Source organism: Capricornis sumatraensis, chromosome 13, assembly GCF_032405125.1.
Source record: "Capricornis sumatraensis isolate serow.1 chromosome 13, serow.2, whole genome shotgun sequence".
Taxonomy (NCBI): Eukaryota; Metazoa; Chordata; class Mammalia; order Artiodactyla; family Bovidae; genus Capricornis; species Capricornis sumatraensis.
The window spans coordinates 90,968,414-90,993,357 of NC_091081.1; the positions used below are offsets into that span (position 1 = coordinate 90,968,414).

Consider the following 24,944-nt stretch of genomic DNA (forward strand, 5'->3'; position numbering starts at 1 on the left):
TGCTGCTAAGTCGCTTCAGTCGTGTCCGACTCTGTGCGACCCCATAGACAGCAGCCCACCCGGCTTCCCCGTCCCTGGGATTCTCCAGGTAAGAACACTGGAGTGGGTTGCCATTTCCTTCTCCAGTGCATAAAAGTGAAAAGTGAAAGTGAAGTCGCTCATCGTCTCTGACTCCTAGCGACCCCATGGACTGCAGCCTACCAGGCTCCTCCATCCATGGGATTTTCCAGGCAAGAGTACTGGAGTGGGTTGCCATTGCCTTCTCCGATAATCTCCACTATGTGAAGTTTAAAAAAAATTGGTATTACTAAGAATCTTGCTCCTCTGATATGTTATCAGTGAGTTCAGTTCAGTCGCTCAGTCCTGTCTGTCTGTGACCCCCTGGACTGCAGTACGCCAAGCCTCCCTGTCCATCACCAACTCCTGGAGTTTACCCAAACCCATGTCCATTGAGTTGGTGATGCCATCCAACCATCTCATCCTCTGTCTCCCCCTTCTCCTCCTGCCTTCAGTCTTTCCCAGCATCAGGGTCTTTTCAAATGAGTCAGCTTTTCACATTAGGTGGCCAAAGTATTGGAGTTTCAGCTTCGACATCAGTCCTTCCAATGAACACTGAGGACTGATCTCCTTTAGGGTGGACTGGTTGGATCTCCTTGCAGCCCAAGGGACTCTCAAGAGTCTTCTCCAGCACCACAGTTCCAAAGCATCAGTCTTTTGGCACTCAGCTTTCTTTATGCTCCAACTCTCACATCCATACATCACTCCTGGAAAAACCATAGCTTTGACTAGATGGACCTTTGTTAGCAAAGTAATGTCTGCTTTTTAATAAGCTGTCTAGGTTGGTCATAACTTTCCTGCCAAGGAGTAAGCGTAGATTTGCTAATTACAAAGATGGTTGCAGAGTATGAAATCGATAAGCTGAAAAAGTATGAAATCGATAAACTGAAAAAGTACGATAAAAGATTTTTTTTTGGCTACATTGTTGGCATGCAGGATCTTGGCTCCCCAACCAGGGATCAAACCCATGTCCCCTGCGGATAGCACAGAGTCTTAACCACTGGATTACCAGGGAAGTCCAAGAGTGATTGTTTTTTTGTAGGCTGGTTTTTTAAAATCAGCTTTCTGCGAAAGATGCTAAAGGCAAGAAGTAGAACTAACTATATGCCAACAAACCTGTCTAAGAGAGGTGAGGGCTTACGAGTTTGAACCCTTGGTCTTGCTTTTGTAGGTTGAGATCTTTTTTCTTGGTCATAAGTGCTGAGCATTTGCAGATTTCTTACTTTTTCTGCAACATAATTATAGCTTCATTTATGCAAAGGCAGCTTTGTATAAAGTTGGAATAAAGGTGGAGATGGATGGTGATGGGACCAGTGCAGCATTTGGTGGCTGAGCCCCTGACCCTGTGAGGAGGGCGTGGAGGTGCTGGTGTGACCGGGCCCCACCCATCTGTGTGCTCCGCCGCCTCATTCCCAGGCTGTGTCTCTCTGTGTCCTTGTCTCTCCTTGCTTCTCACTCACACTTTGGTTGGACTTTTTGATTTCACAGAGGATGGGAGGAGATGCATATTTGGGGAATCCTGGTTTCTTGTAAATGGGGATGCAAAGACACAGCTGACATCTGGGGCTCGCAAGCTCATGCTCATCCCAGCTCTGATCACCCTAGCTCAGATTAGCTGTGGGTGCTTTCTGTCTGCAAACCCCCGCAATTGTCAGCTCTGGAAATTTGTGTTAACCCTTGATGACCCACATTGCTCCAAGGCTCAGATTTGGCTATAGCTCAGGCTTCCCACAGGCATTCTGGAGCGTTCTGCTTTGCTCATGAGTACCAGACTCTGCTGCCCAGCCTGGCTCTGGTTAACATGGAGATTTACACACCAGGGACTGTGGATGGGGGGAGAAAAGACCCCGCCCACCTCCAAGGGTGTCTCTTCTGTCCTTGGTGTGAGTGTGTGTATATGAGAGTGTGTGCTCTGCTGCCCCAGGTGTGTGTGTGTGCTCTGCTGTCCTGGATGTGTGCATGTGTGTGCATGGTCATGTGTATGTTCTGCTGCCCCGGGTGTGTGTGTGTGTGTGTGTGTGTGTGTATGTATGAGAGAGTGTGTGCTCTGCTGCTCCAGGTGTGTGTGTGTGTGTTTGTGTGTGTATGAGAGTGTGTGCGCTCTGCTGCCCTAGGCGTGTGTGTGTGCTCTACTGTCCTGGGTGTGTGCATGTGTGTGTATGGTCATGTGTGTGCTCTGCTGTCCTGGGTGTGTGCATGTGTGTGCATGGTCATGTGTATGTTCTGCTGCCCCGGGTGTGTGTGTGTGTGTGTGTGTGTGTGTATGTATGAGAGAGTGTGTGCTCTGCTGCTCCAGGTGTGTGTGTGTGTGTTTGTGTGTGTATGAGAGTGTGTGCGCTCTGCTGCCCTAGGCGTGTGTGTGTGCTCTACTGTCCTGGGTGTGTGCATGTGTGTGTATGGTCATGTGTGTGCTCTGCTGTCCTGGGTGTGTGCATGTGTGTGCATGGTCATGTGTATGTTCTGCTGCCTGAGGCATGTGTGTGCTCACACATGTGTGCACATGCACTCTCCTGTGCCTGTGTGTGTGCTTTGCTGCCCCGAGCGTGTGTGTGCTTTGCCTCCCCCATCGTGTGTGTGTGTATGTGTGTGCATGTGCATGCTTGGCTGTTCATGTGAGAGTGTATGTGTGCTGTGCTGCCCTGAGCAAGCACGCATGTATGTGTATGCACACATGTGCTGTCCAGAGCCTGTGTGTGCTTTGCCACCCCGAGTGTGCATGTTTGTGTGTGTGCATGTGGGCACATGCAGTCCTGTGTGTGTATATGTGTGCACTTTGCTGCCCTGAGCATGTGCACACGTGCATGTATCTGTGTGTGTATATGTGTATATGCGCTGTGCTGTGTAGGTGTGTATTTTGCTGCCATGACTATGCATACGTGTGTGTGTACATGTGCACACACACGTGTGTGTGCATGTGCTGTCTGTGCACTTGCCCTGAGCGTGCACACATGTATGTGTATTGTGTGTGTGTGTGTACATGTGCATGCACTGCCCTCTGTGCTTTGTTGCCCTGAGGGTGCACATGTGTGTGTTTGTAAGTGTGCATGTGTGTGTGTGCATGTGCAGTACATGCACACATGCTGTCCTGTGTGTGTGTGTGCACTTTGCCGCCCTGAGCATGCATGCATGTGTGTGTATGTGTGCGTGGACATGTGTGTGTGTATGCACGTGTGCACATTGTCCTCTGTGTGCACATTGCCACCCTGAGCGTGCATGTGTGTGTGTGTCTGTGTGCGCGCATGCACTTTGCTGCCCTGGGCGCATGTGTGTGTGAGTGTACATGTGCACACATTGGTGTGTGTGCTTTGCTGTTCTGAGCGTGTATGCACGTGTGTGTTTGTGTGCATTTGTACGCGCGTACATGCAGCCCTGTGTGCCCTTAGCTGCCGAGCGTGCATGTGTGCATGTGTATGCACGTGCTGTCCTGTGGCTGTGTTCTCCCAGGGCTGATGCTGGCTCTCTCCATGCAGGTGGACACTCTCTGTCTGGAGGATTTGCACGCCTTCATTGCGCAGGCCCTGTGCCTCCAAGGAAAGCCCGCCGTGGAGCTCGCAGACTTGCAGGTACTGACTGTCGCCACCCTGGGGATGGCCCACCTGGCCACAGGGTGACACTTGCCAGCATTCCGTAAGTTTGGTTGGTGTTCACAGGAAAGGCTCCATGACGCACTCACTTTGTAACTGGGAAGCTTGCCTTCTGAGCCCCTGGGCCCATTCGGCCCACCTCCTACCCCTCCCCCTGGCAGCTGCCACTCTGGTCTTTGTATCTGTGAGTTTGTGTGTTTTTTTGTTTGTTTTCTGTTTTGTTTTCAAATTCCACATAGAAGTGAAAGCGTGTCATTTGTCTTTCTCTGACTTATTTCCCCTAACATCATTCCCTCAATTCATGTAGTCACAAATAACAAAGTTTTATTCTTTTTTTATGTTCAATCATGTGTGTGTGTGTGTGCGCATGCACAGTGCACGCACACTCATTGGTGTACACTGAGGTTGGCCTGCTTGTCTTGGCTGTTGTAAACAGTGCTGCAGTGAACACGGGAGTGCATGTTTCCTCCAGATGGTATTTTCATTTTCTGAAGGTAAATTCCAGGAGCGGAATTGCTGGATCGCATAGTATTTCTGGTTTTAATTTCTAAGAGCCTCCATGCTGTTTTCCACAGTGACCTCACCGATCTGTATGCCCACCAACAGCGCATAAGGCTCCTCTTCCCTCCACATCCTCTCCAACATGTGATGTTTCTTGTCATTTTGATGATGGCCATTCTGACAGATCTGACAGGTCTGAGGCGGCAGCTCACTGTGGTTTTGATCTGCGTCTCTCTGATGATCAGCAGTGTTGAACGTCTCTTCATTTGCTTGTCGGCCGTCTACATGTTTTCTTTGGAACAAGGTCTATTCAGGTCTTCTGCTGAACCTAAATCAGATTGTTCGGTCTTTGGTTGTTGAGTCGTAGGAGGTATTTTTGCATTTTGAACATTTATCCCTTATCAGACAGATGTTTTGCAGATAATTTCTCCCACTCAGTGCATTTTCTTCTCATTTTGTTGATGATTTCTTTTGCTGTGTAGAAGCCTTTTTTTCCTTTTCTCCTTTGTATTTTTATGAGGTATGGTTGCTGTACAATATTATATAAGTTACAGGTATACACCACAGTGATTCACAGTTTTAAAGGTTACACTCCAGTTATAGTTTCTATAGTTACTGTAAAATACTGGCTTTATGTCCTGTGTTGCACAGTACACCCTTACAGTCCATTTATTTTTGTACAGAGTAGTTCATATCTTTTTTTTGGTATCTTTGAATCTGCAGAAGCACTGTAGCTTGAGGTACCCTCACTTGTTTCTTTTACAAACCCCATCTGATAGGTTGTGGTGTATGTCCTGGGTTGGGCGGCTGGGCATCCCAAGACGCCATGCCCCACTCACTCTGGGGAGCCTGTTCCCCAGCCCCTGCCCTGTGGAATGCCTGTTCCCAGGCTGGCTAGGCAGCAAAGCCCACACAGCCGGTGTAGAGCCTCTTCCCAGCCCCAGGGCTGGAGGCAGAGCTTGCTGGCTGTCTGGTCCTGCTGTTCTGAGCTCAGAGCTCCATGTGCTCCTGCCCCTTCCTTCTGCTCAGACTCTTCACACCTGGGGTGGATCTGAGGCATCTCAGGCTCTCCTAGGGGTGGGACTTTTGAAACTCGGAGGTCAGAACTTGACAGGTTTGCCTTTCCCTGCCCCGTGTGCTTACTGATGGCGCCAAGTCTTAGGCGACTGAAGAGAGGGGAGGAGGGTGGGGTTAGGGTTACTGCTTCAGGCTTGCTCTTACTGCGTCTTGTAAAGATTTGCCTTTTGCCGTCCTTTGAGTCCTGGGTCCTTTCTGCAGCTCTCTACTTGTAACCCTAATGGTAGACCTCGTGGTGGCCATGGCCCTGGATCACCCTTCCTCCCGACTGGGGCACGTGTGGCTGGAAGAGCTGCCTGGGGTGAGGTGATGGAGGGGGTGAGTCTGCGTCAGAGCTGGGCTGAGGAGACGGTTCGGACGGCAGGCTTCACGCTGCAGGACGTGCACGGGCTCTGCTGCTCCCAGAGTCGTTTCCTCTCTCATGTAGTTTTTCGTGAGGAAGACACTCGGCTTCAGGCCAAGCTGCATGCTCTCTTCTTTCCGGTGTTTCTGGGTTCTTTCTATAAGCTGGCAGACACTCCAGTGGAAGTTGTTTTTCCTGTTTATTATCCGGGGTCCTCCACTCTGAACCTCAGACGAGGGTCAGGACTAAGTTGGAAGTCACGTGTGTGTTCAGAGGCTGCCTCCTCAGCGTCCTGCGCCCTGAGGCTGCAGGTAAGACAGTTACGGTTGGAAGGCCTGTCAGTCCTGGTAGACCCAGCTCACCTGAGACAGCCACTGACTTTGGCTAGGGGGAGATTTTGTTGCTGCACATGGTGAGTTCAGAAAACTTGCAGTTGTTTCCGCTGGGACTGTGATATTTTAGTGATCTTTTTAGGGTGCAGCAGCCAGCCTGGTCCTGGGACAGGCAAACCTTGCCAGTGTGTCTCTTACTTCGTTTTACCCTCTCCTCCTTTTGTTCCTCGTATCGATTTAAATTCTAGGAGTGTATCTCAACACAGTTTGCATTTACCTGGCTTAAAGGTGAAGCATGAAAGTGACCTTGGATGGGAATGGACCGCACAGAGGAGAGCTGGTGTTTGTTTTGCTTGCTGGGGGCAGGAGCTGCGTAACAAGTGCTCGCCCGCCCAGGCCTCGGCGTTCTCACCGCAGCGCCGGCCCTTCATGGAGGCGCCATGCTCGCCAGGCCCAGCCCTGCCCCGGCACCTTGTGAGGAGGAAGAGACTTCTGGATGCACTCCTGCTGGGCTCCTTGTTAAACCAAACCTCGATCTGATTTCTTTTCCCCTCTGAGACAGGATCAGAAGATGGTAGGTTTCCCCACACAGCCTTCACATGTCACTTATTTATATGTGAGCCCAACAGCTATTTTTAAAGTACCCACTGTGGGGCACTCCTCCTGCAGTGAGCTGGCTGGCACGTTTGCCCCACCGTGTTCTCACAGGCTCGTGTGTCAGACAGACGTGGGCGAACTGCTCTCCACTCACAGGCACGTGGCTCACGGCCACCACGCCATGTCCAGGCCCTCGGCACAGACGTGGGCCCTGCTCCCTGGCTCCCGTCTTCCTCCCCTGCATGCTCGCTGTGTGTCACGCAGATGAGCCTGTCTCCTGAGCATTCACACACCTGCCTGCTGGCCCACAGCTCTCCCTGTTCTGAGGGCGCGTGCTAGGCCGTGGCTGTGTGACTGGAGTTCAGGTGCCTGCCCCTGGCCCCACCGCTTCAGGCTGCCGCCTCCCGCTTTGGACGCCGCTTTCTCACCGTATCACATCCTGTTTCATGGCAGGGGTGGCACCGGACAGGGATGGGAGGTTTGGAAGTCTAAGCTGGGGAGCTGCTGGGCTCCAGGAGAATACCAGTATTTGATTTGAGCCAGCAGTATTTTCTAGCCCATGTGCCCCCTGTTGAGGACAGAGCGTCTGAGGGTCTGAGTGTGACTCACACACTCAGGTGGGCATGTGCCAGACAGTGCCCTTCAGTAAATAAAAGCTTTCTTTGGAGAATGAGAAGTATAAGGAGAAGGCACAGGTGCAGCATGAGAAACCTCCAGGGGAGGAGCTCGGTGGCTGGGTGGCTTCTGCCCTCGGAAGCTGTGGGACCCTGTCCAGTCCAGAGGGCTGGGAGCAGCCGCTGCTCCTCATGTGCCCGCCGGTGAGGTTCAGGCCTCCTCGGGCCTGTGTGGGACGGCCGTGCCCAATCATAGCCGCAGAGAACTCGGTGTAGAACCTCTAACATCTGGCTGGCCTTTCAGGCCACGGAAACTCAGGAGTGTGCTCTCGCTTTGTTGTCTGGTGAGTGGCGGCATGTCGGCAGTACTCTCCTCGCCCTGGCTGGGTTTCCACCTGCTTTTAAGACGGTCGCTCTGCTGAAGCAATGCCTGAAATGGCTGACTTAGGGGCTTCAGCTTCAGTGTATGCATAACTGCTAGTGAGCCGCAGGTGTGATGAACACCACAGATGGGGTGTTTACTGCTCAGTATTCACCCTGAGGCTTTGCAGCAGTAAACTGGCTTTTCTGGTTTCGTGCCCATCACCTCAGCAGGAAGTGCTCAGGAAGCAGCTCCTCCCTGTCTTCATTCCAAAGCATGAAGACATGCCTGACTCCTGTTTCCGAAACATGGGCCACATCCTCTTCTCATTGTGTTGGTGAAGCCTTACCTTCGCCACGTGGAGTCAGCCCATGCTCACCAGTGACGCTTACTCTGGATTCAGGGCCAGGCTTCTGCCACACTGACTTGTCCCCAAATCCTGGTTCTTTCGGGAAGAAGAGTCGCTGTGTGACCCTCCCAGTTGCCAGAAGAGGCCCTCAAGCCTCATACTTTCATTCTGCTCTTTTGACACAAACAAGTATTTACTTTTTGAAGACACGCTTAGTTTACCGTTTGAAAACCAGTGTGTTTGCCTCCATTGGCACCGTGCATGCTGTAGAGAAAGTGTTGGTTGTATTCAGTTATTGTTTGTGGTGAACAGTCTCAGTAGACTAGGGCTGGAAGAGAGTTTTCTTAATCTAAGAAAGCGTGTCTAAAACAAAAGTCAGACTTTATAGTGAAATAGTGGAAGTTTTTCCACTGTGCTGTGCGTGAGTCAGGGGTGCCTTCTTTCACCAACTTCCCTTACACTGAAAGAATAGATTAAACCTGTCATTATTGACAGGTGGTGTGATTGTGTTTATGAGAATCCAAGTCCACAGAGCGACGATTAGACTCACTACACAAACTGATCAGGGGCTAGTGCAGACTTGACATGCATAATTCAAGTGTATTCTACAAAAACAAGTAAAGATGACCACCACATTTGCTGTGTTTACGCTTAACATGAAAGGAAAAAGCAAAACATTTAGGAAAAGCAGCAGTTGGACAGAAACCCACTCTGAGAGCTGTAAAGCTGTGCTGACAGAATGCACTTCTGGGTGGGAACAGGCTGTCTGTGAAAGGTGCCACTGTCTCCAGAGTGATTACATGTAAGAGTGCCCTAGCCAGCACTGCACAGAGTGGTGTATAACAGCGCGGAGGGGGAGCAATGTAGAAACCCAGCACTATATTCAGTGGTGTATAACAGCGCGGAGAGGGGGCAGTGTGAAACCCAGCACTATATTCAGTGGTATATAACAGCGCGGAGGGTGAATGGTGTAGCAACCCCAGCACTATATTCAGTGGTATATAACAGTGTAGGGGGTGAGCAGTGTAGAAACCCCAGCTCTGCACTTAAATTCAAGTCCCCCTGGGGCCCCCCCACTGGCCCGGGCAGTGCCTTTTGAGATGGACAGTACCTGGTGTGGGCACACAGGGCAGGTTCCGTGGCTGGAAACAGGCGGTGGGGGCAGAATGCTGATGGCAGCGAGCGCTCAGTAGCCTGGTGAGACCCTGATCCGCTGAGGGTTCGCGACCATGTTTCTTTCAGTAGGGAAGTGAAACGGGTCGGTCCTTTTCCTGGTGTGTTTCAGTTTTGTGAACTCTGTGAGGTCCGTAAGGGTGTTGGAAATCGCTGCTGTTTTCTTTGAACGGCACAGACCCACCGGCTGCTGACAGATGGAGTGGAACTTCCCTCATTAATAAAGCCCTGTGGACACTTGCTTGTGGTCAGTTCACTGTTTATGGTCAGCACAGAACACAAATGCCGAAAACATGAGCAACTGACGCAAATGATATCTCTGCAGGTTCCTACCATACGGAGCCCCCACAGTGTCCAAGAATAGGAAGGAGGTTTGACAACAAAATAAAAATTTTGTATGGGTGTGATGTTAATTTGTAAGAAGTACCAGGCCATCTTTGCCAATAAAGGTCCATCTAGTCAAAGCTTTGGTTTTTCCAGTAGTCATGTATGGATGTGAGAGTTGGATTATAAAGAAAGCTGAGCGCTAAAGAATTGATGCTTTTGAACCGTGATGTTGGAGAAGACTCTTGAGAGTCCCTTGGACTGCAAGGAGATCCAACCAGTCCATCCTAAAGGACATCAGTCCTGAATATTCATTGGAAGGACTGATGCTGAAGCTGAAACTCCAATACTTTGGCCACCTGATGCAAAAAACTGACTCACTGATGCTGGGAAAGACTGAAGGCAGAAAGGGACGACAGAGGATGAGATGGTTGGATGTTCTCACTGACTCAATGGACATGAGTTTGAGTAAACTCCGGGAGTTGGTGATGGACAGGGAGGCCTGGCGTGCTGCAGTCCATGGGGCTGCAAAGTTGGACACCACTGAGCAAGTAAACTGGACCAGCCCATCAACCCTATGCAATAATAAGCCATTTTGTTCTTGAATGACAGACATTTATGTGAAATTTTATAGTAATGCTCATGGTTAGAACTCAGTGACTCATCAGTGTGCAGAATGACGCTGTCTTGGCCTCTCTGCCTTTCCTTTTTTTCTCTTTTCTTCCCTTGCGGAGTTCGTTTTCTTTTCGGCAGTGCTGGGTCTTCACTGCTGTGCGCAGGCTTCCTCCCTTCGCGGTGAGGGGCTGCTCTTCGTTGCATGTGTGGGCTCTTACAGTAGAGGGCTCTCCTACTGTGGACCTCGGGCTGCAGGGTGTGGGCTCAGTTGTTCTGCAGCATGTGGACTCTCCCTGACCAGGAATCGAACCCATGTTCCCTGCATTGGCAGGCAGACTGTACCACCAGGGAAGCTCCTGCCTTTGCTTTTAAAGAAATTTTCCTGGTGGGCCCAACGCTGTGATCCCATCACCTTCCTGGCAGGACAGAGCTTTGCTGCCCCAAGGCCGTCTGTGGAGAGCTGGTCCTGGCCTTGTCGGTGTGGTGCCTGAGCCACCGGCCGTGTTGGGGGAGCTCTGGCTCCCCGTGCGAGGGCTGCCTCCTCACCTTCTCCCTGCGTTTTGCCTCTGCAGCTCGACCACATCGACCCCAGAGCTGTGCAGCTGGCCACCCTCCTGGTGCGCGGTCTCACCACCCTGGTGCTGGTCAATGGTGCCTGCGGCTCCCCCTGGGAGATGGCTGACTTCATGCCCTGGCACCTGTTCGACGGGAAGCTGTTTCATCAGAAGTACCTGCAGTCCGAGAAAGGGTACACTGCAGAGGTGCTCGTGGAGCAGAACGTGAGTCCACAGTCCTCTTCACATTAGAGAAGGTAGTAGGTTTGAAGTCAGTCATTCAAATGCATCGTGAAACCTCAGGGTCCTTGGCTGGAGGTCACAGGGGTCAGCAGCACTGTCTGTCCTCACGGTCACTCCTTCAGGGGTGACCCCAGAAATCGGCAGGGTTGCTAGCGGCCGCCCGGCTCAGGCCGTGCCCCTGGCCTGAGGATCACGTCACGAGCTTCCCCGAGATTGTGTGGAGGCAGCGAGCGGCATCCCACCGTCGTGCACATTTCATATTTCCGAGCACCTTTTCCCCTTTTCCCCGTTTGAGTGAAGAGCGTGCACTCCCTGCAGACCTCTCTGCGCAGGCGTCAGGGCGGTTCAGTCGGCGTGGTGGCGATGTGTTCCTTTAAGGCCAGCAGTTTAGTGGGGCTGCTCACCACCACCCTGTGCTGAATGGCTCCTGGAAGATTCCCAAGTCAAGCTACAGCCCGGCTCGTTTGAAACAAGTGTCAGCACCCGCAGGACCCTGTGATGGGCCAGAGCTGACCGGTCAGTGACGGGGTGGCATTCCACGCCTTAGGCATCAGGCAGAAAATGTTGATGTGTTGGCATCGCTGTTTCACGCAGAGACAATTCAGGGCGTCACAGGAGTGTAAGTGTTCAGAATTTAGAAGCAGCCAAAGTTAGGCACAGTCAGCAAAAGCAGAGTGCTGGCAAAAATGCCTCATGGCCGTGGCTTTAGAACCGAATCAGTGAGAGGTGACAGTAGGCCGGGCTCACACCACTGCCCGCACACCACCCCCGCAGACCTGCCTCATGTCTGGAGCCAGCGCAGATGGTCAGGGGCTGCACTTTCTGCTCCACGGACGGTGCCGACAGACGGGCGAGCACACAGCCGCCCAGAGGCGGCTGGGAAGGTCACCCGTCCCTGTGCTATCGCGGCATCGCCCTGTCTGCATGCGGTCTTGGATCTGGCGGGGACTGAAGTGATGACGTCGCCAGAGGGATGTCCTCGGTGCTGTCAGTGGTAGGGTGTAGACGCCCTCGCGGGCCTGAGGCCCTCCTGCAGACCCTTGTCTCCCTGCAGACACAGGTGTGCGCTGCCGCCAGCAGGGCGCGGGCGAGGACCAGCGTCTGGGACTCCTGCCGGCTGCAGCGTGGCGGGCAGGCGCTGCCCTCCCCATCACCGTGTCTCCCGAGCACCTGCTGTGTCTGATGGTGCTCTGCTGACCCATCTGTTTGCAGAGGTCCCACATCACCAGATTCCACACCCTGAAGTCGGTCGTGTGCAAGGCCTGTGGGAAGGAGAACAGACCAATCGTCAGCAGGCGGCACTGGCGTCCACACCACGCAGGTGGGTCCTGGCCCCTTGGCCCTGTGTGCAGCTCAGGGAGGCTGGCGTAGTGGGAAGAAGCGGAACTGAGGTGCTCGTGTGCTGCTGAGTGGTTAGGTTCTGGCCCCGCAGGAGAGAGTCTGCAGAGGCCGCGTGTGCAGAGGGCTGAGGCCCCTGCCCTGGGGCTTCGCCTGCTCTCCAGGAGGCCCTAGAGTGCACACCACTGGGTTGATGGGTCTTTATTTGACAAAGGTTTGGGTTTATTTTTTCTCATGATATGAGAAGAACTCAGAATATAAAGAACATAACTAAAAAGGGTTGTTTTAATTACATTGAAAGCAAAACAGCCTTTAAATCTGTCCCTGAAGGTAACAGATGTTTGCTGTTGACAGTGTCTGTCTCACTGTGAGTGTGCTCGGTGTGTGGCCTCTCCTCCTGGGCACTCGCCTTCCAGCACAGTCACGGTGCTCAGGCTCCCCTCCACAGAATCCCCACCTCTGCATGCGTGGCGTTTGCCTGATAGCTACCCTGCCTCAAGCTTCTGGGTTTCTTTTTACACATGATGGTTTTGTGTGTGTGTTTCCTGAGGGTAGAGTTCCATTGTTCACAGAGTTACAGATCCAGACATCATCGGATTTTAGATTAACGTTGCCAGCTTGTTTCCTAAAAGCGCATGGTCGCTTCACACCTTCACCAGCAGGACTAAGGGTTTCCGCTGGGTGCATCCTGACATCACTCGCGTTTGCTTTTCTCAGTAATGTGATAGATAGAAAAGCCTGTCTCCTTCACTGGGTGCCTCTTCACCAGCGGAGCTGGGCATCTTGCTCAGTAACTTGTCGTGCTAATGAGTTCAGTTTAATCATGTTCCCATGTCCTCGTTTGGGTGGGGTCTGTAACTGCCACTGTAGCTGTCCTGGTGCTGCGGTGACGGAATAAGAGAATTACCCCAACTTCCTACCCGCAGACTGTCCTGGTTCTCACCCCAGCCTTGCACGTTTTGCTCCCAGAGACGTTGTGCCCTGAGGTCAGTGAGGCCTGGGGTGCTGTCCTGCTCCTGCCCATCAGCACCGCGTGCGGTGGCTTCAGCCCCTCCTGGCTCCTGTGGGACAGACCCCCCTGGCCTCACCCTCTTGCTGTCTGTGACCTTTCTCCTGCCACCTGGAGCAAAGCAGAAGTTGATTCCTTGCAAAGTAAATAGGCAGCATTCTCTCTGCATCACCTGTTCCCTGCATCTCTTGGCAGCATCACTCAGACCATGTGTCCCGTGAGCTCTGGCCCAGGATTCCCATCAGTGGTGCGGTTGTCTGTAGAGCAGGGGCGGGCTGGCTACAGACATGCAGACAGCAGGGTGCAGCCTGCTTCAGCCACGGTGGTTGCTGGGAGGCGAACTCCTGAACCTCTTTCTGCACGTCAGAGTCGGGTGCTCAGGCCCAGGAGGCCCACGTGTGGGACAGGTTTTGTTTAAGGCCTGTGGTCTCACAGATGTCAGGTGTGTGCTTAAAGCTGCCGTCCAGTGGCTCCTAGTAGGGACAGGAAACTGTGACTGCTCTCTGACGAAGTGTCTGTACAGATGGTAGCCTGGGGTGGGCCTTTCGTGTTATCCCAGGTTGTGGAGGAAACTGTTAACAGCCTGAGGTTCTTTGGTTCAGTCCTCTGTGCCCCAGTGACCCACCAACACCATGCAGGTTCTTGGTGGCAGAACTCAGCCCCTTGAACCCAGCCCAGCATCCTCGGTTACCTGTACCAAACGCTGCCTCCTCCTCCTGGACAGGGCTGTGCCAGGGACACTTGTCCTGGTACCTTCCAGGCAGCGCCCAGGTCAGAGTGCATGTGGAGGGCAGCGGTCACAGTGCTGGGCCAGTGAGGATCCTCCTGCCTGTGTCCGCCGAGCGCTGGTTCACCTCGGGGCCAGCACTGGGCAGGCTCGGCCTCCTTCCTTCATAGAGCAGCAGGAAGTGCCGAGACACTGTCTAAAATCACGTTTGAATTTGTACTCAGAGTCGCTAGTGCTGCGTCCCAGTAGAGACAAGCAGAGGGCAGCAGGGCTTAGGGCTTTAGGAGAGGAAGTGAGGGTGAATGGCTTACGTGCTGATGGAGTTCATGAAGAGCTGGGAGAGGGCCGCCTGCTCAGGCCTGCTGTGTCCCAGAGCCCACTGGGTGGTGGCCAGTGTTGCGGGCCTGGGCTTCTAGCTCCGGGCACAGCAGTGTCTAGTCCACTGCACAGAGCAGCTGACCGAGGAGGCCCTGCTTGGAGGAACCTAACAGAACGCCCTGCTCATCACCAACACAGACTCTCCTGGGCATAAGTTTAAAGCAGCCCCAACCCAGGCCGGCCCCAGAGCCTGCGTTTTTCATGGGCTTTCCCGCTGATGGAAGGGACGCCAGGAGTTTGAAAGCTACCAGCCCAGGGCCACCTTGCTCACTCCTAAGAACAACTGCCACTTGGGGTCAGGCGCGTGTAGCTGCTGACATGCCATCGCGTGTCCCCACAGGGCGGTGGGGCCGACAGGGATCCAGCTCCCACGGGACAAGCTCCGGGTACAGCCGGTCTGGCCACGGACAGCACTGGAGGGACCAGGGGCCAGGTAAGAGGCCCACGGGCGTTCTGGGCCTGCCTCGTGGCTGCTTGGGAGTAGGCTGTATGTTTGCAAGTGAGTGAGCAGGAAAATACACAGGCCTGGGAGCCCCGCCTGCTCAAGTGCAGAGGCAGTCACCATGCTGGGCACCAGCCTGCCGCCTGATTCATCTTCTGTTAATTTGTTCAGCTGCCCAAGACCCAGTTTCGTAATTTACTCAAAAGAAACTCCTGTGAAGGTTACATACGCATGTGCGTGCGTGCGTACTGAGTCACTGCAGCCATTTCTGACTCTTTGTGACCCCATGGACTGTAGCCCGCCAGGCTCTGTCTGTCCCTGGGGCTCTCCAGCAGGAATACTGGAATGAGCTGCCGTGTCCTCCTCCTGGGGATCTTCCCGACCCAGGGATGGAACCTGGGCCTCCTGCATTGGCAGGTGGGCTCTCCAACACTAGTGCTGCCCGGGAAGCCCCTGTATACACGCACATCCTTCTAACGAGGTCACACAGAAAGTAGCATTCTGCCAGTATCGGCATCTCCTTATGTCCTGTGAGGAACCGAGGAGCCTCAGAATGTGACCTGGGAAGCAGGGTGAGTCTTTTCCTGCATGTGTGCTGCAGACGCCTGGTTTAAAACATGAGGATGAACTTCATATACAGTAATCTACACTTTAAAAACACTGAAAACCTCATATCAGTATTTAAATCCAGATTCTGTGCAGTTTTGAGAGCCAAACTGTATAGACTTTTGAATTCCCTAAGATTTCTACTTTTACCTTTGCAAATGCAAACGCCTGTAATTTTCCTGTTACTTTTGCAACCTTTGAGGTGCATGCCATGCTCCGGCCTCTCGTTGCTGTGCGTGACTGCTGCCAGTCATCACGGCGGCGTGACCCAAGACTCCTGGGGTGACCCTGGTCCCGCGGGTGGCCTGTGAGGGCTGTGTTCCTCCTGCTGGTTCTTGAAGGATCTGTACACTTAGCGGATATTTGGGGTCCACAGTAGGGTTCCATGAGACCCCACCTCTGGAGGGGAGAGAAGCCCCCACAGTGAGTCACAGTTGCTGCAGCTGTTCCTTTCACCCTGCTTCCCCTTCAGCCTCTGCTCTCCAATCATGCCTCCCAGTGCCCCCCGAGGCCTCCAGACGGGCTGGCTGAGCAGTCAGTCGGTGGCGTCCACCCCTGAGGAGCCGCGGTCCGGAGTAAGCACGGATTCCCTCCCCCGGTGCCAGCCAAGCTGTCTGAATAGTTACGTAGCGCAGTGTCACGAAGAGTAGGGAAATACCAGCTTTTCCATGGTTCCGAGTGTGTCTGAGAGGATTTCCAGTTGAGAAGGGGCTGAGGTTGACGACGAAACCACAGACAGGGCCCCCACATGTAGGCAGGTCTGTGTCCACCCTGGAATCAGAGGGGACCCCAGTGAATCAGAGGGGACCCCAGTGCTGTGGACTCACAGTTGAGGGCAAGTCCCTCTGACACGGGGGTGGGGGCGGAGGAGGGTCCCTGTCTGTCCTCACACCCGCACGGTGTGTAAGGACACGGCCCCTAGCTGGGCAGTGGAGCGTGGGGAATCTCAGCTGGCAACTTTAAGACTGACGGCCCTCCTGAGAGAAGCCAGGGCAAGATGGTTGGGTTTTGAATTTGATTGATCTACTCTTGGCTTTGTTAGGTCACCGTCGCCGAGCGAGGGCTTTCTCTAGTTGCGGCTCGCGGGCTCAGCTGCCTTGTGGCTTGTGGGGTCTTCCCAGACTAGGGGTCGAACCCACGTCCCTGGATTGGCAGGCAGATTCTTAACCACTGGACCAGCAGGGAAGTCCGGGGAAGGGGTTTCTGAGAGAAAGAGGGACCTGGAGACATGTAAGCCCAGAAGGAGAAAGGGGCTCACCCCGGCCTCCGCCACCTTACAAACTGAGGAGACAGGCTGTGAGGAGAGAGTCTTTGAGGACAGGGGCTGTGAGGAGAGGAGCTCTGAGGAGAGGGGCTCTGAGGAGGAGAGGGGCTCTGAGGAGGAGAGGGGCTCTGAGGAGGAGAGGGGCTCTGAGGAGCGGGGCTCTGAGGAGGAGAGGGGCTCTGAGGAGAGGGGCTCTGAGGAGGAGAGGAACTCGGAGGAGAGGGGCTCTGAGGAGGAGAGGAACTTGGAGGAGAGGGGCTCTGAGGAGGAGAGGGGCTCTGAGGAGGAGAGGGGCTCTGAGGAGGAGAGGGGCTCTGAGGAGAGGGGCTCTGAGGAGGAGAGGGGCTCTGAGGAGGAGAGGGGCTCTGAGGAGGAGAGGGGCTCTGAGGAGAGGGGCTCTGAGGAGGAGAGGGGCTCTGAGGAGGAGAGGGGCTCTGAGGAGGAGAGGGGCTCTGAGGAGAGGGGCTCTGAGGTGGAGAGAGCCTCTGAGGTGGAGAGGAACTCGGAGGAGAGGGGCTGGTGCGGGGCCACGGCCTGGGGCGGGAGCCGCAGCAGCTGCTGCCGCAGTGGTCCCCGGGCAGAAGCCGGAGAGGCGGCGGTCGGTCAGGCCTAGAGCCCGCGGCGCTGCGCGCGGAGGCGACGCGGTCCTCACTGGACCTGGCCTCTGTGCTGGCCCGGGGGCCTCGGGGTGTGCGGGGGGCTGAGGAGCAGTGGCGGCTCCGAGCCCCATCCCTGTACCAGTGAGATGCCGACCCCCGGAACCAGGCCCCGCGGAGCGAGGAGGGGCCGCGGTCGTCTTCCGCTGCCCGACCCCACGCGGCCGGCTCGGCCCTCCTCCAGAGCCCGCGCCCCCGCTTCGCACGCGGAGGGGAGGCCGCCCAGAGCGCCTGCCTGGCGGTCTCCCGGTCGAGCTCCCGTCGAGTGGGTGAGAACAGCCGCCTTCCTCACTCCTTGGCTCGGGCTTCGGGAGAGCCCCGTGGGGAGGCTGCAGGCCGAGCTGGGCACAGGTGGGCAAGGGCGTGACCGCGGGGGGGCACAACTCCCGGGACCAGCAGTGCCTGTGGGCGCGCGTGGCCGACCCCAGCAGCCCACTGACGGGCTTCCCTGCGCCTCCTCAGGGGCGTCAGCCTGGTGCCCTGGGGTCCTTCTGCTCCGAGCCCCAAGGTCTTTGCTGCTGCTGTTTTGTGTCGGGACAGCCTGCGGGGTGAGTGCAGGGGGCAGGCCGTGTCCTGGGGACACATCATCAGGAGCAGGCCTTGTGCTGCCCGCACTGGGGAACTTGGACCTGGTGGGCCTTGAATTTGAAGTCTGCAGAACAGTACAGGCTACAGCCTTTCTTTTCTTACTTCACTCGGGTCCAGCCAAGTAGATGCTGCCTGGAATCCTGCAAAGGCAGTGCCCCCAGGGCTCTCCCTGACCTCTGACCTGGAGGGAAGAGACTGATATCCCGGGCCTCCACGTGTCACAGTGGTCTCTTCTTGATCTTGCTCTTCTCCTGCATTGATTGACTCTAGAGTTTCTCTTAATATTTTTACATTGACCTGTCCTGTTAGAGTTTTTTCTGTTAAAAAGAAAAGTCAATTATACCTCAGTTACAGCTGTTTTTTAATCACAAAGTAAAGCAAGGAAACAAAGCACACTGACGGCAGGCTTGGCCTGTGTGGTTTCAGCCATCACTAAGCACGCGACCAGAAGCCATCGCTTAAACACCAAGCCCTCCCCAGGCCCTTGCCCTTGGCCTGATCAGCGTTCCTCTGGTCACTGGCCAGGGGAGGTGGGAATATTGGCTTCCTCTTTACTTCCCAGAGCTGTCAGGGCATGTTAACATCAAAGGAGGAACTGCTTTCCTTGGCTCTACAGTGAACAGTCTCTCCAGACTGTGTTGGCAGACAGTGGTGTCTAGGAATCCCTCCTCATGCAGATTGGAAAACAGACTTCCTTAGGGTGGAAGAGCACACCCTCACGTCAGCCCTGGCGCCCTGGGCAGGAATCTTCTCCTGAGAGCCCTCATGACTAGACGGCAGGGGTCTTCGCTAGGAGCCCTCGCGACTAGACGGCAGGGGTCTTCTCTCGGCGCCCTCATGACTAGACGGCAGGGGTCTTCGCTAGGAGCCCTCGCGACTAGACAGCAGGGGTCTTCTCTTGGCGCCCTCATAACTAGACGGCAGCGGTCTTCGCTAGGAGCCCTCGCGACTAGATGGCAGGGGTCTTCTCTTGGCGCCCTCATAACTAGACGGCAGGGGTCTTCGCTAGGAGCCCTCACGACTAGACGGCAGGGGTCTTCTCTCGGCGCCCTCGTAACTAAACGGCAGGGGTCTTGGGGGCAGCCCCAGGAAGCTGCCCGTGTACCGTGCCCTGCGTGTATGGACGGCCCCGTGGAGGCTGAGGTCAGGCTGAGTGCTGTCAGTGATGCAGGTCAGAGAGTGGGCAGGTCGCGCTGAGGGCCTGGTGTCCCTCTGGGCCTGGACCAGCGGACAGACGGGAAGCTGGTGCCTGCCGATCTCCCCCGTCGGTCTGGCAGGGTCTGAGGTTCTGGGAAGGGGTAGGTCTGGGAGGCCAGGGAAAGAGGTGTCACCTGCCAGAGCACAAGGCCAGGGCTGCCACCACTTTGGGCTGACAAGAGGGTTTGAGGACGCATGCCAGCAAGGCCTGTGTGTCTGGTGAGTCGTCCAGCCCACCCGTGGCCATCGAGCACATTGGCAGAGCAGAGGCCCTGGGGGGGATGTGCTGTCTCCCCGGTCCTTCCACTCTGCTGGTGACCTGCGCTCTGGGCCCTGTGGGTCCCACTGCCGAACCTCCTGTAAGTCTCAGGCCCAGGTCGACTTGTGGACCTGAGGGACCATCAGCTCTGCGAGCGAAGCCGGAGGTCAGGTGCCGGTGGTTCCCGCGCTGGCCCGCCACCCTGGGGTGCTTTCCCTGCAGGCTCAGGGCAGACGGTTGCCAGGTGGCCTCTGAGGAAACCCCTGCTCTGTGGGTGCTGCAGGAGCCCCACCAAAGTCCAGGGGTGGTAGTGCCAGAGGGTTTGGGCTGAAACACTTCTCTGGGGGCCTCAGGTTGGGGGCAGAGTGAGGTGGTGAGTGCTGCTTTGGTATCAGACTTGGCAGTTTAGGGGTTGGGGTGGGGGAGAAACTGGAAGGTCTGACTGGACACATACAAGCAAGCAGACTGTGTCCTTGCACGTTGCCCGATACGGAAGGTGCTCAAAAAATGTTTGCAGTGCACGTATGTTTCCACACACAATGTGTTTTATACACACACGCATGTGTGCATTAGGTCTTTTATTAGAACAGGAACATGTGTTTTCAGGTGAGGTAATCCATTTTTTCACCTCCTTAATGTGGTTGAATGAGTCGTCTTCACTTAGCCAGCACATTTTTTGCTGTGTTTTATCTACTTTTGAGCCCTTTTTATAGTATTTTTTGGAGATACTCAAGCAGTCCAAGCAGAAAGTTGTCACTGTTTTCAGGACAGAGTTAACAAGCAGGTTTCCCATGGCTGCCCCTAGGGCCCCTGACCTGATGAGAGCTGAGCTGCTCCATTTGGGCTGGGCAGAGAGGTGAGAACTGAGGGCTGGGAGCCTTTCTGGGCTGGGAGCCAATGAGACAAGGGTGGGGACCTGGGACCTGCAGAGGTGTGAACCTCTGTTCACCAAGGGGTGGACATCAAAGCTTTCGGAACTTTTAAAATGCTAGCCTGCAGCTAAAGTGAGAACGTTTAACCTCTTCATGCTGTTGGTGAGAAATGATGTGTTAAATTCCACAGTTGGTAGCTACAAATTTGCCTGTGATTTCTTCAGGTTTTCACTTCTCAGTGGTGATTCCTAGGAGGCCTGGGCTGTTGTAAAGCTGCCTCTGATCATCTGTGATAACAAGGATGCTGCCTGGAAACCTCATTCTGGCCACTGCTGTGACCCTCTCTTGTCACCCTCCTGAGGGGTGCAGGTGACAAGGCTGCCCATCACTTTTGCTGGAAAAGTGCTACATTTTAAATGTGAAAGCCGTCACCTGTTTTACTTGCAGAATGATTCTTTTCTGACCCTAGCGATGCCAGAGAGTGGGCAGCAGCCCCGAGGGCAGGGCTGGGGAAGCCTTGAGCTCTGCTGCGGAGGGAGCCACCCTGGTGCTTTTCTGCTCTTGGCAGAACATCCCAGGTGCCATCTGCATGGGAGGGCCGTTTGCAAACATCCCTGGCAGCAGTGGCTGCGTAGATGCCGTGCAGACGGTGGCCCTGGAGTTGAGGGGAACAGTTCTGACAGTGCTTCCTTCCATCAACAGGACTGCCTCTTAATTAATTGCTTCCTACTTTAATGAATAATTATGGAACAAAATTTTAATGACAGGTGGCCACAGCTAAAAAGACAATAAAGTTCTGGCCCAAATACAACTCAGATGTTTTTGTACATACTTAGAAATGTGTCATTTTTTTCTGTTTGATTTTTAGAAAAATTTAATTCTTATTTTTTGTTTTGTTATCTGTTTGGTACAGGAAGTAGACAGTATGAGCCTGACCAGTGGAGAAGATATTAGTCATCTTCTGGGTAAGTCCACCACTCAACATCTTCAGAATAAATCAGTTCTGTCAAAGATTGAAGTAAAATATCTGTCTTTATACCATAAATCTTTCATATCAAGTACCAAACTTTTAAAAGAATTCAGATGTTAAAACCTCCCAACTTGGTTTCAAGGTAAGTTTGCTTTCTCTAGAAAAAGTGTGCACAGAAGAAGCTGCAGAATCTGGCTGTCAAACCAGAGTGAAGCCTCTGGATCCTCTGGACCCTCCTTCAGAGTGAAGTCATCTAAGGAGAGGCTCACCGGGGCTTCCAGACCCAGAGTCACAAGAGGAGAAGCATCTATTTCAGCCTTCTTCCTCATTCACCTTTAAAACGCCTTTGTGGGCTTACTTGTAGATGTCGTCCTGACTCCACGTCGCCAAACAGCCATGGTTAACGTCTTCATGCCGGTCTGCATCTGTTGATTCTTTTAATGAATTGAAATCTTATGACATCCCACTTTTTTTAACTTTAATACTAGAGGATTAAAGTTGTGAGGATATTTCCCAGATGATCTTATCTTTTAAGACATGATGTCTAATAAGCTGTACAATTTTCCAGAAATTATTCACTAATCATAAATTGTAACCAGAAGTAAAGTTTCCAACTGTACCTTCACAGAGAAAGATGTACCAGCTTCCTTCTCACCTTTTTGGTGGGAGAGGTGACTGCATGGTCTTGACATTGCCTGTGACGCATGGGTCTGTTTCAGTTGTTTCACCCTTTCATTTAGAATTTGCTCCAGCCCAGAGCCTGTGCCTGTGAAGACACCTGGATTCAGCAAACATTAGGCATCAGACAGGAAGCCTGCAAACCATGTAGAGAGACGCAGTAGTTGAGTGTCAAGAAGCCTAGTTTATGATGCCGCTAACAAGTGGGACATCTGTCGCTCTTTATCTGTGAGCCCTGAAGGGCTCTTGTTAAAAAATATTCTAAATGAATCCAATTTCAGAGACATTCTATTCATGAAAGAATTTTCACATAATCTAAGAATTGAAATTTTAAGTCCCAGATTGTCCTGACCTCAGCCCCTGGGTATTTTGATAATTGAAAATAATCTAGATTGGGGATTCGGTTAGCAGCTGTCTCCCTTTGGCCTGGAGCTGGTGTGACTGCCAGCCCACCTTCCAGGCTGCACCCGCACCCAGGAGAGCCTCTGAGTCGTGCTTGCCTGCGCTCACAAGACATGTCCTTCAGCTGATGTCATTAAAACAAAATAAACCCTAAACAAACCATAGTGCACTTTGTACCTTAGCACTTGATACTTTAGCCTGACTGACAGCTGTGTGTGCAGGCTCCTTTGTTGTAGAATCTCATTTGGTAATATGTGTGGCTCAGACGGTTAAGTGTCTGCCTACAATGTGGGAGACCAGGGTTCAATCCCTGGGTTGGGAAGATCTCCTGGAGAAGGAAATGGCAACCCACTCCAGTATTCCTGCCTGGAGAATCCCATGGATGGAGGAGCCTGGTAGGCTACAGTCCATGGGGTCGCTAAGAGTTGGACACGACTGAGTGACTTCACTTTCACTTTCACCAAAAAGAAATATAGTCTCCTATTCACTTCCTGCAGGTCCTTCTTTAGGACATCTGCATGTCTAGTCACTTTTTATGTAGTCATGTAGGACCTATAGCCTTATTTCCCAGTTTTAGAAATAGAATTTTTTTATATGTAGGTTTCCTGTCTAAAATTTTAACATTCTATTCATTTTGTTTTTGCTAATTTGATACCACTACTGCTTCTAGAAATTTCATTTCTTTGTTGCTTATTTGTATAACTTTGAAATAAATCTCTCGCTCCTTAGACTAGAAGAGTAGACCTCCGTGAACGTCATCTCCCCTTTCACAAGTGAATTCTAACTTGTCAGTAAAATATTTTATGTTCATTTAATGCTTAAGTGAAGCTGTTGAGTTGATAAAATCTTTACTACATTTGGAAAACCAGTGCAGTGATTTTTTTTTGTAATTTTGGTGGTGTTATATTATCTCTGCAGTTAAGTCTTCTGATGAAGTTTCCATATATCAGTTTTAAAATGAAAATAAAAGTATTATTATTCATAATGAAATGTAATTTCACTTTTTAAAAATTATTTGGAAGACATTTTACCATCCAATATATTGGGATCTTTGTGAAGAAAAAGGATGTTAAATTTTGTCAGATGCCTTTTCTGCATCTATTGAGATAATCATATAATTTTTCATTTTCATTTTGTTATTGTGGTATATCACATTGATTGATTTGGGAATGTTGAACCATCCTTGCATCCCTGGGATAAGTTGCAGGTGCTCAAGGTATACAGTCTTTTTAATGTACTATTGAATTTAGTTTGCTAATATTACGTTGATGGAAAAAGTAACTGCGGTTTTGGACTGTGAATTTTAAATCATTGTAATTAGGCTCAGACACATCTTTATTAATCAAAATAAGAGCCATCACAATCAATACACTTCTCCCAGTGAGAAATAAGCTTATTTCTGTAGCATAGAAATCCATGCTTTGGGATCTGACGAACTCTTGGAAAGCATTTTCTGCTGCCTCCTGGCTGTGGAAGTGTTTCCCCTGCGAAACCGGGTTGAGATGCGTGAGGAAGTGGTCGCTGGCTGGCACCCGCCTGCTGTGACCGTGGCGGGTGAGCAGAGCTCCATAACCCGGTCCCTCCAGCTCTGAAGTGGTGCTTGTGCAGTATGCAGCTGGGCGTTGTCATGGAGAAGAATTGGACCCTTGTTGACCAGTGTGGGCTGCAGGTGTGGCAGTTTTTGGTGCATCTCATCAATTTGCTGAGCGTGCTTCTCAGATATAATGGTTTTAGCGGGATTCAGAAAACTGTAGTGGATCAGACCAGCAGCAGACCACCATGGTAAATGCTGCCCACAGTCACCATGGCCTTTTTTTGGTGCAGGTTTGGCTTTGGGAAGCACATCACCAGCTGTGGTGTAAAATCTGCTTTTCATCACATGTCACAGTCCAACCAAGAAGTGGTTCATTGTGGCGCAGAATAAGAGAAGATGACACTTCAAAACGACGAGTTTTTAATTTTTGGTCAGCTCAAGAGGCACCCATTTATTGTGTTTTTCACCATCCCCGTTTGCTGAATGCCAAATGACTGTGGAATGGTCAATGAGTTCTTCAGCAACTGCTTATGTAGTTGTAAGAAGGTCCCCTTCAGTGGTGGCTTTCAGCTGGCCATGGCCAGCTCCCAGTGGCCGGCCCTCGCGCTCCTCATCTTCAGGGCTCTCGTCTCCTTTGCACAGCTTCTTGCACCGCCACTGCACTGTCCATTCCATAGAGTTGCAAAGAGTTGGACATGATTGTGTGACTGAGCACACACACAGCTTTGTTGAGGATTTTTGCATCAGTAGTCATTAGGGATATTGGCCTGTGATTTTCTTTTCTTGTGGTATCCTTGGCTGTTTTCAGTATTAGGGTGATGCTATCCTTGTAAAATGAGATTGGAAGTATTCCTTTCCCTTCAGTTTTTTGAAAGAGTCTAAGAAGGATTAGCATTAATTCTTTTTAAAAAATGTTTAATAGAATTCACCAGTGAAGCCGTCTGGTCCTGAGCTTTTGTTGGAATGTTTTTAGTTACTGACTCATTGGTCTGTTCTGATTGTCTATCTCATTGTAATTCAGTCTTGGTAAGTTGGGGCTTCCCAGGTGGTGCTAGTGTTAAAGAACCGGCCTGCCAATGCAGGAGACATAAGAGACATGTGTTCGATCCCTGGGTCTGGAAGATCCCCTGGAGGAGGGCATGGCAACCCACTCTGGTGTTGTCCTAGAGAATCCCATAGACAGAGGAGCCTGGCAGGCTGCAGTCCATGGGGTTGCTCAGAGTCAGACAAGACTGAAGCAACACAGGCACACACTCCCTGCTGTCTTTGGACTTGGTATCTTCTTTTCCTAGTTCTTTCA

General features: G+C 52.4%; 1 protein-coding gene across 2 annotated transcripts in view; it reads left to right on the forward strand.

Moving 5' to 3' along the window:
- The window catches only part of FAM120B (family with sequence similarity 120 member B), a 64,831-nt gene extending 41,821 nt beyond the window's left edge, over positions 1-23,010 (forward strand). Inside the window, exons 6-11 of one of the 2 annotated variants that reach the window (XM_068985177.1) lie at positions 3,528-3,620; positions 10,500-10,706; positions 11,937-12,045; positions 14,517-14,609; positions 20,974-21,025; positions 21,192-23,010. In XM_068985177.1, the coding sequence (XP_068841278.1) occupies positions 3,528-3,620; positions 10,500-10,706; positions 11,937-12,045; positions 14,517-14,609; positions 20,974-21,014 (543 nt within the window). In that variant the 3' untranslated portion in view covers positions 21,015-21,025; positions 21,192-23,010. The remainder of the gene's footprint in view (positions 1-3,527; positions 3,621-10,499; positions 10,707-11,936; positions 12,046-14,516; positions 14,610-20,973; positions 21,026-21,191) is intronic. The other variant, XM_068985178.1, reaches the window with a different exon arrangement.
- The last annotated feature ends 1,934 nt before the right edge of the window (positions 23,011-24,944 follow it).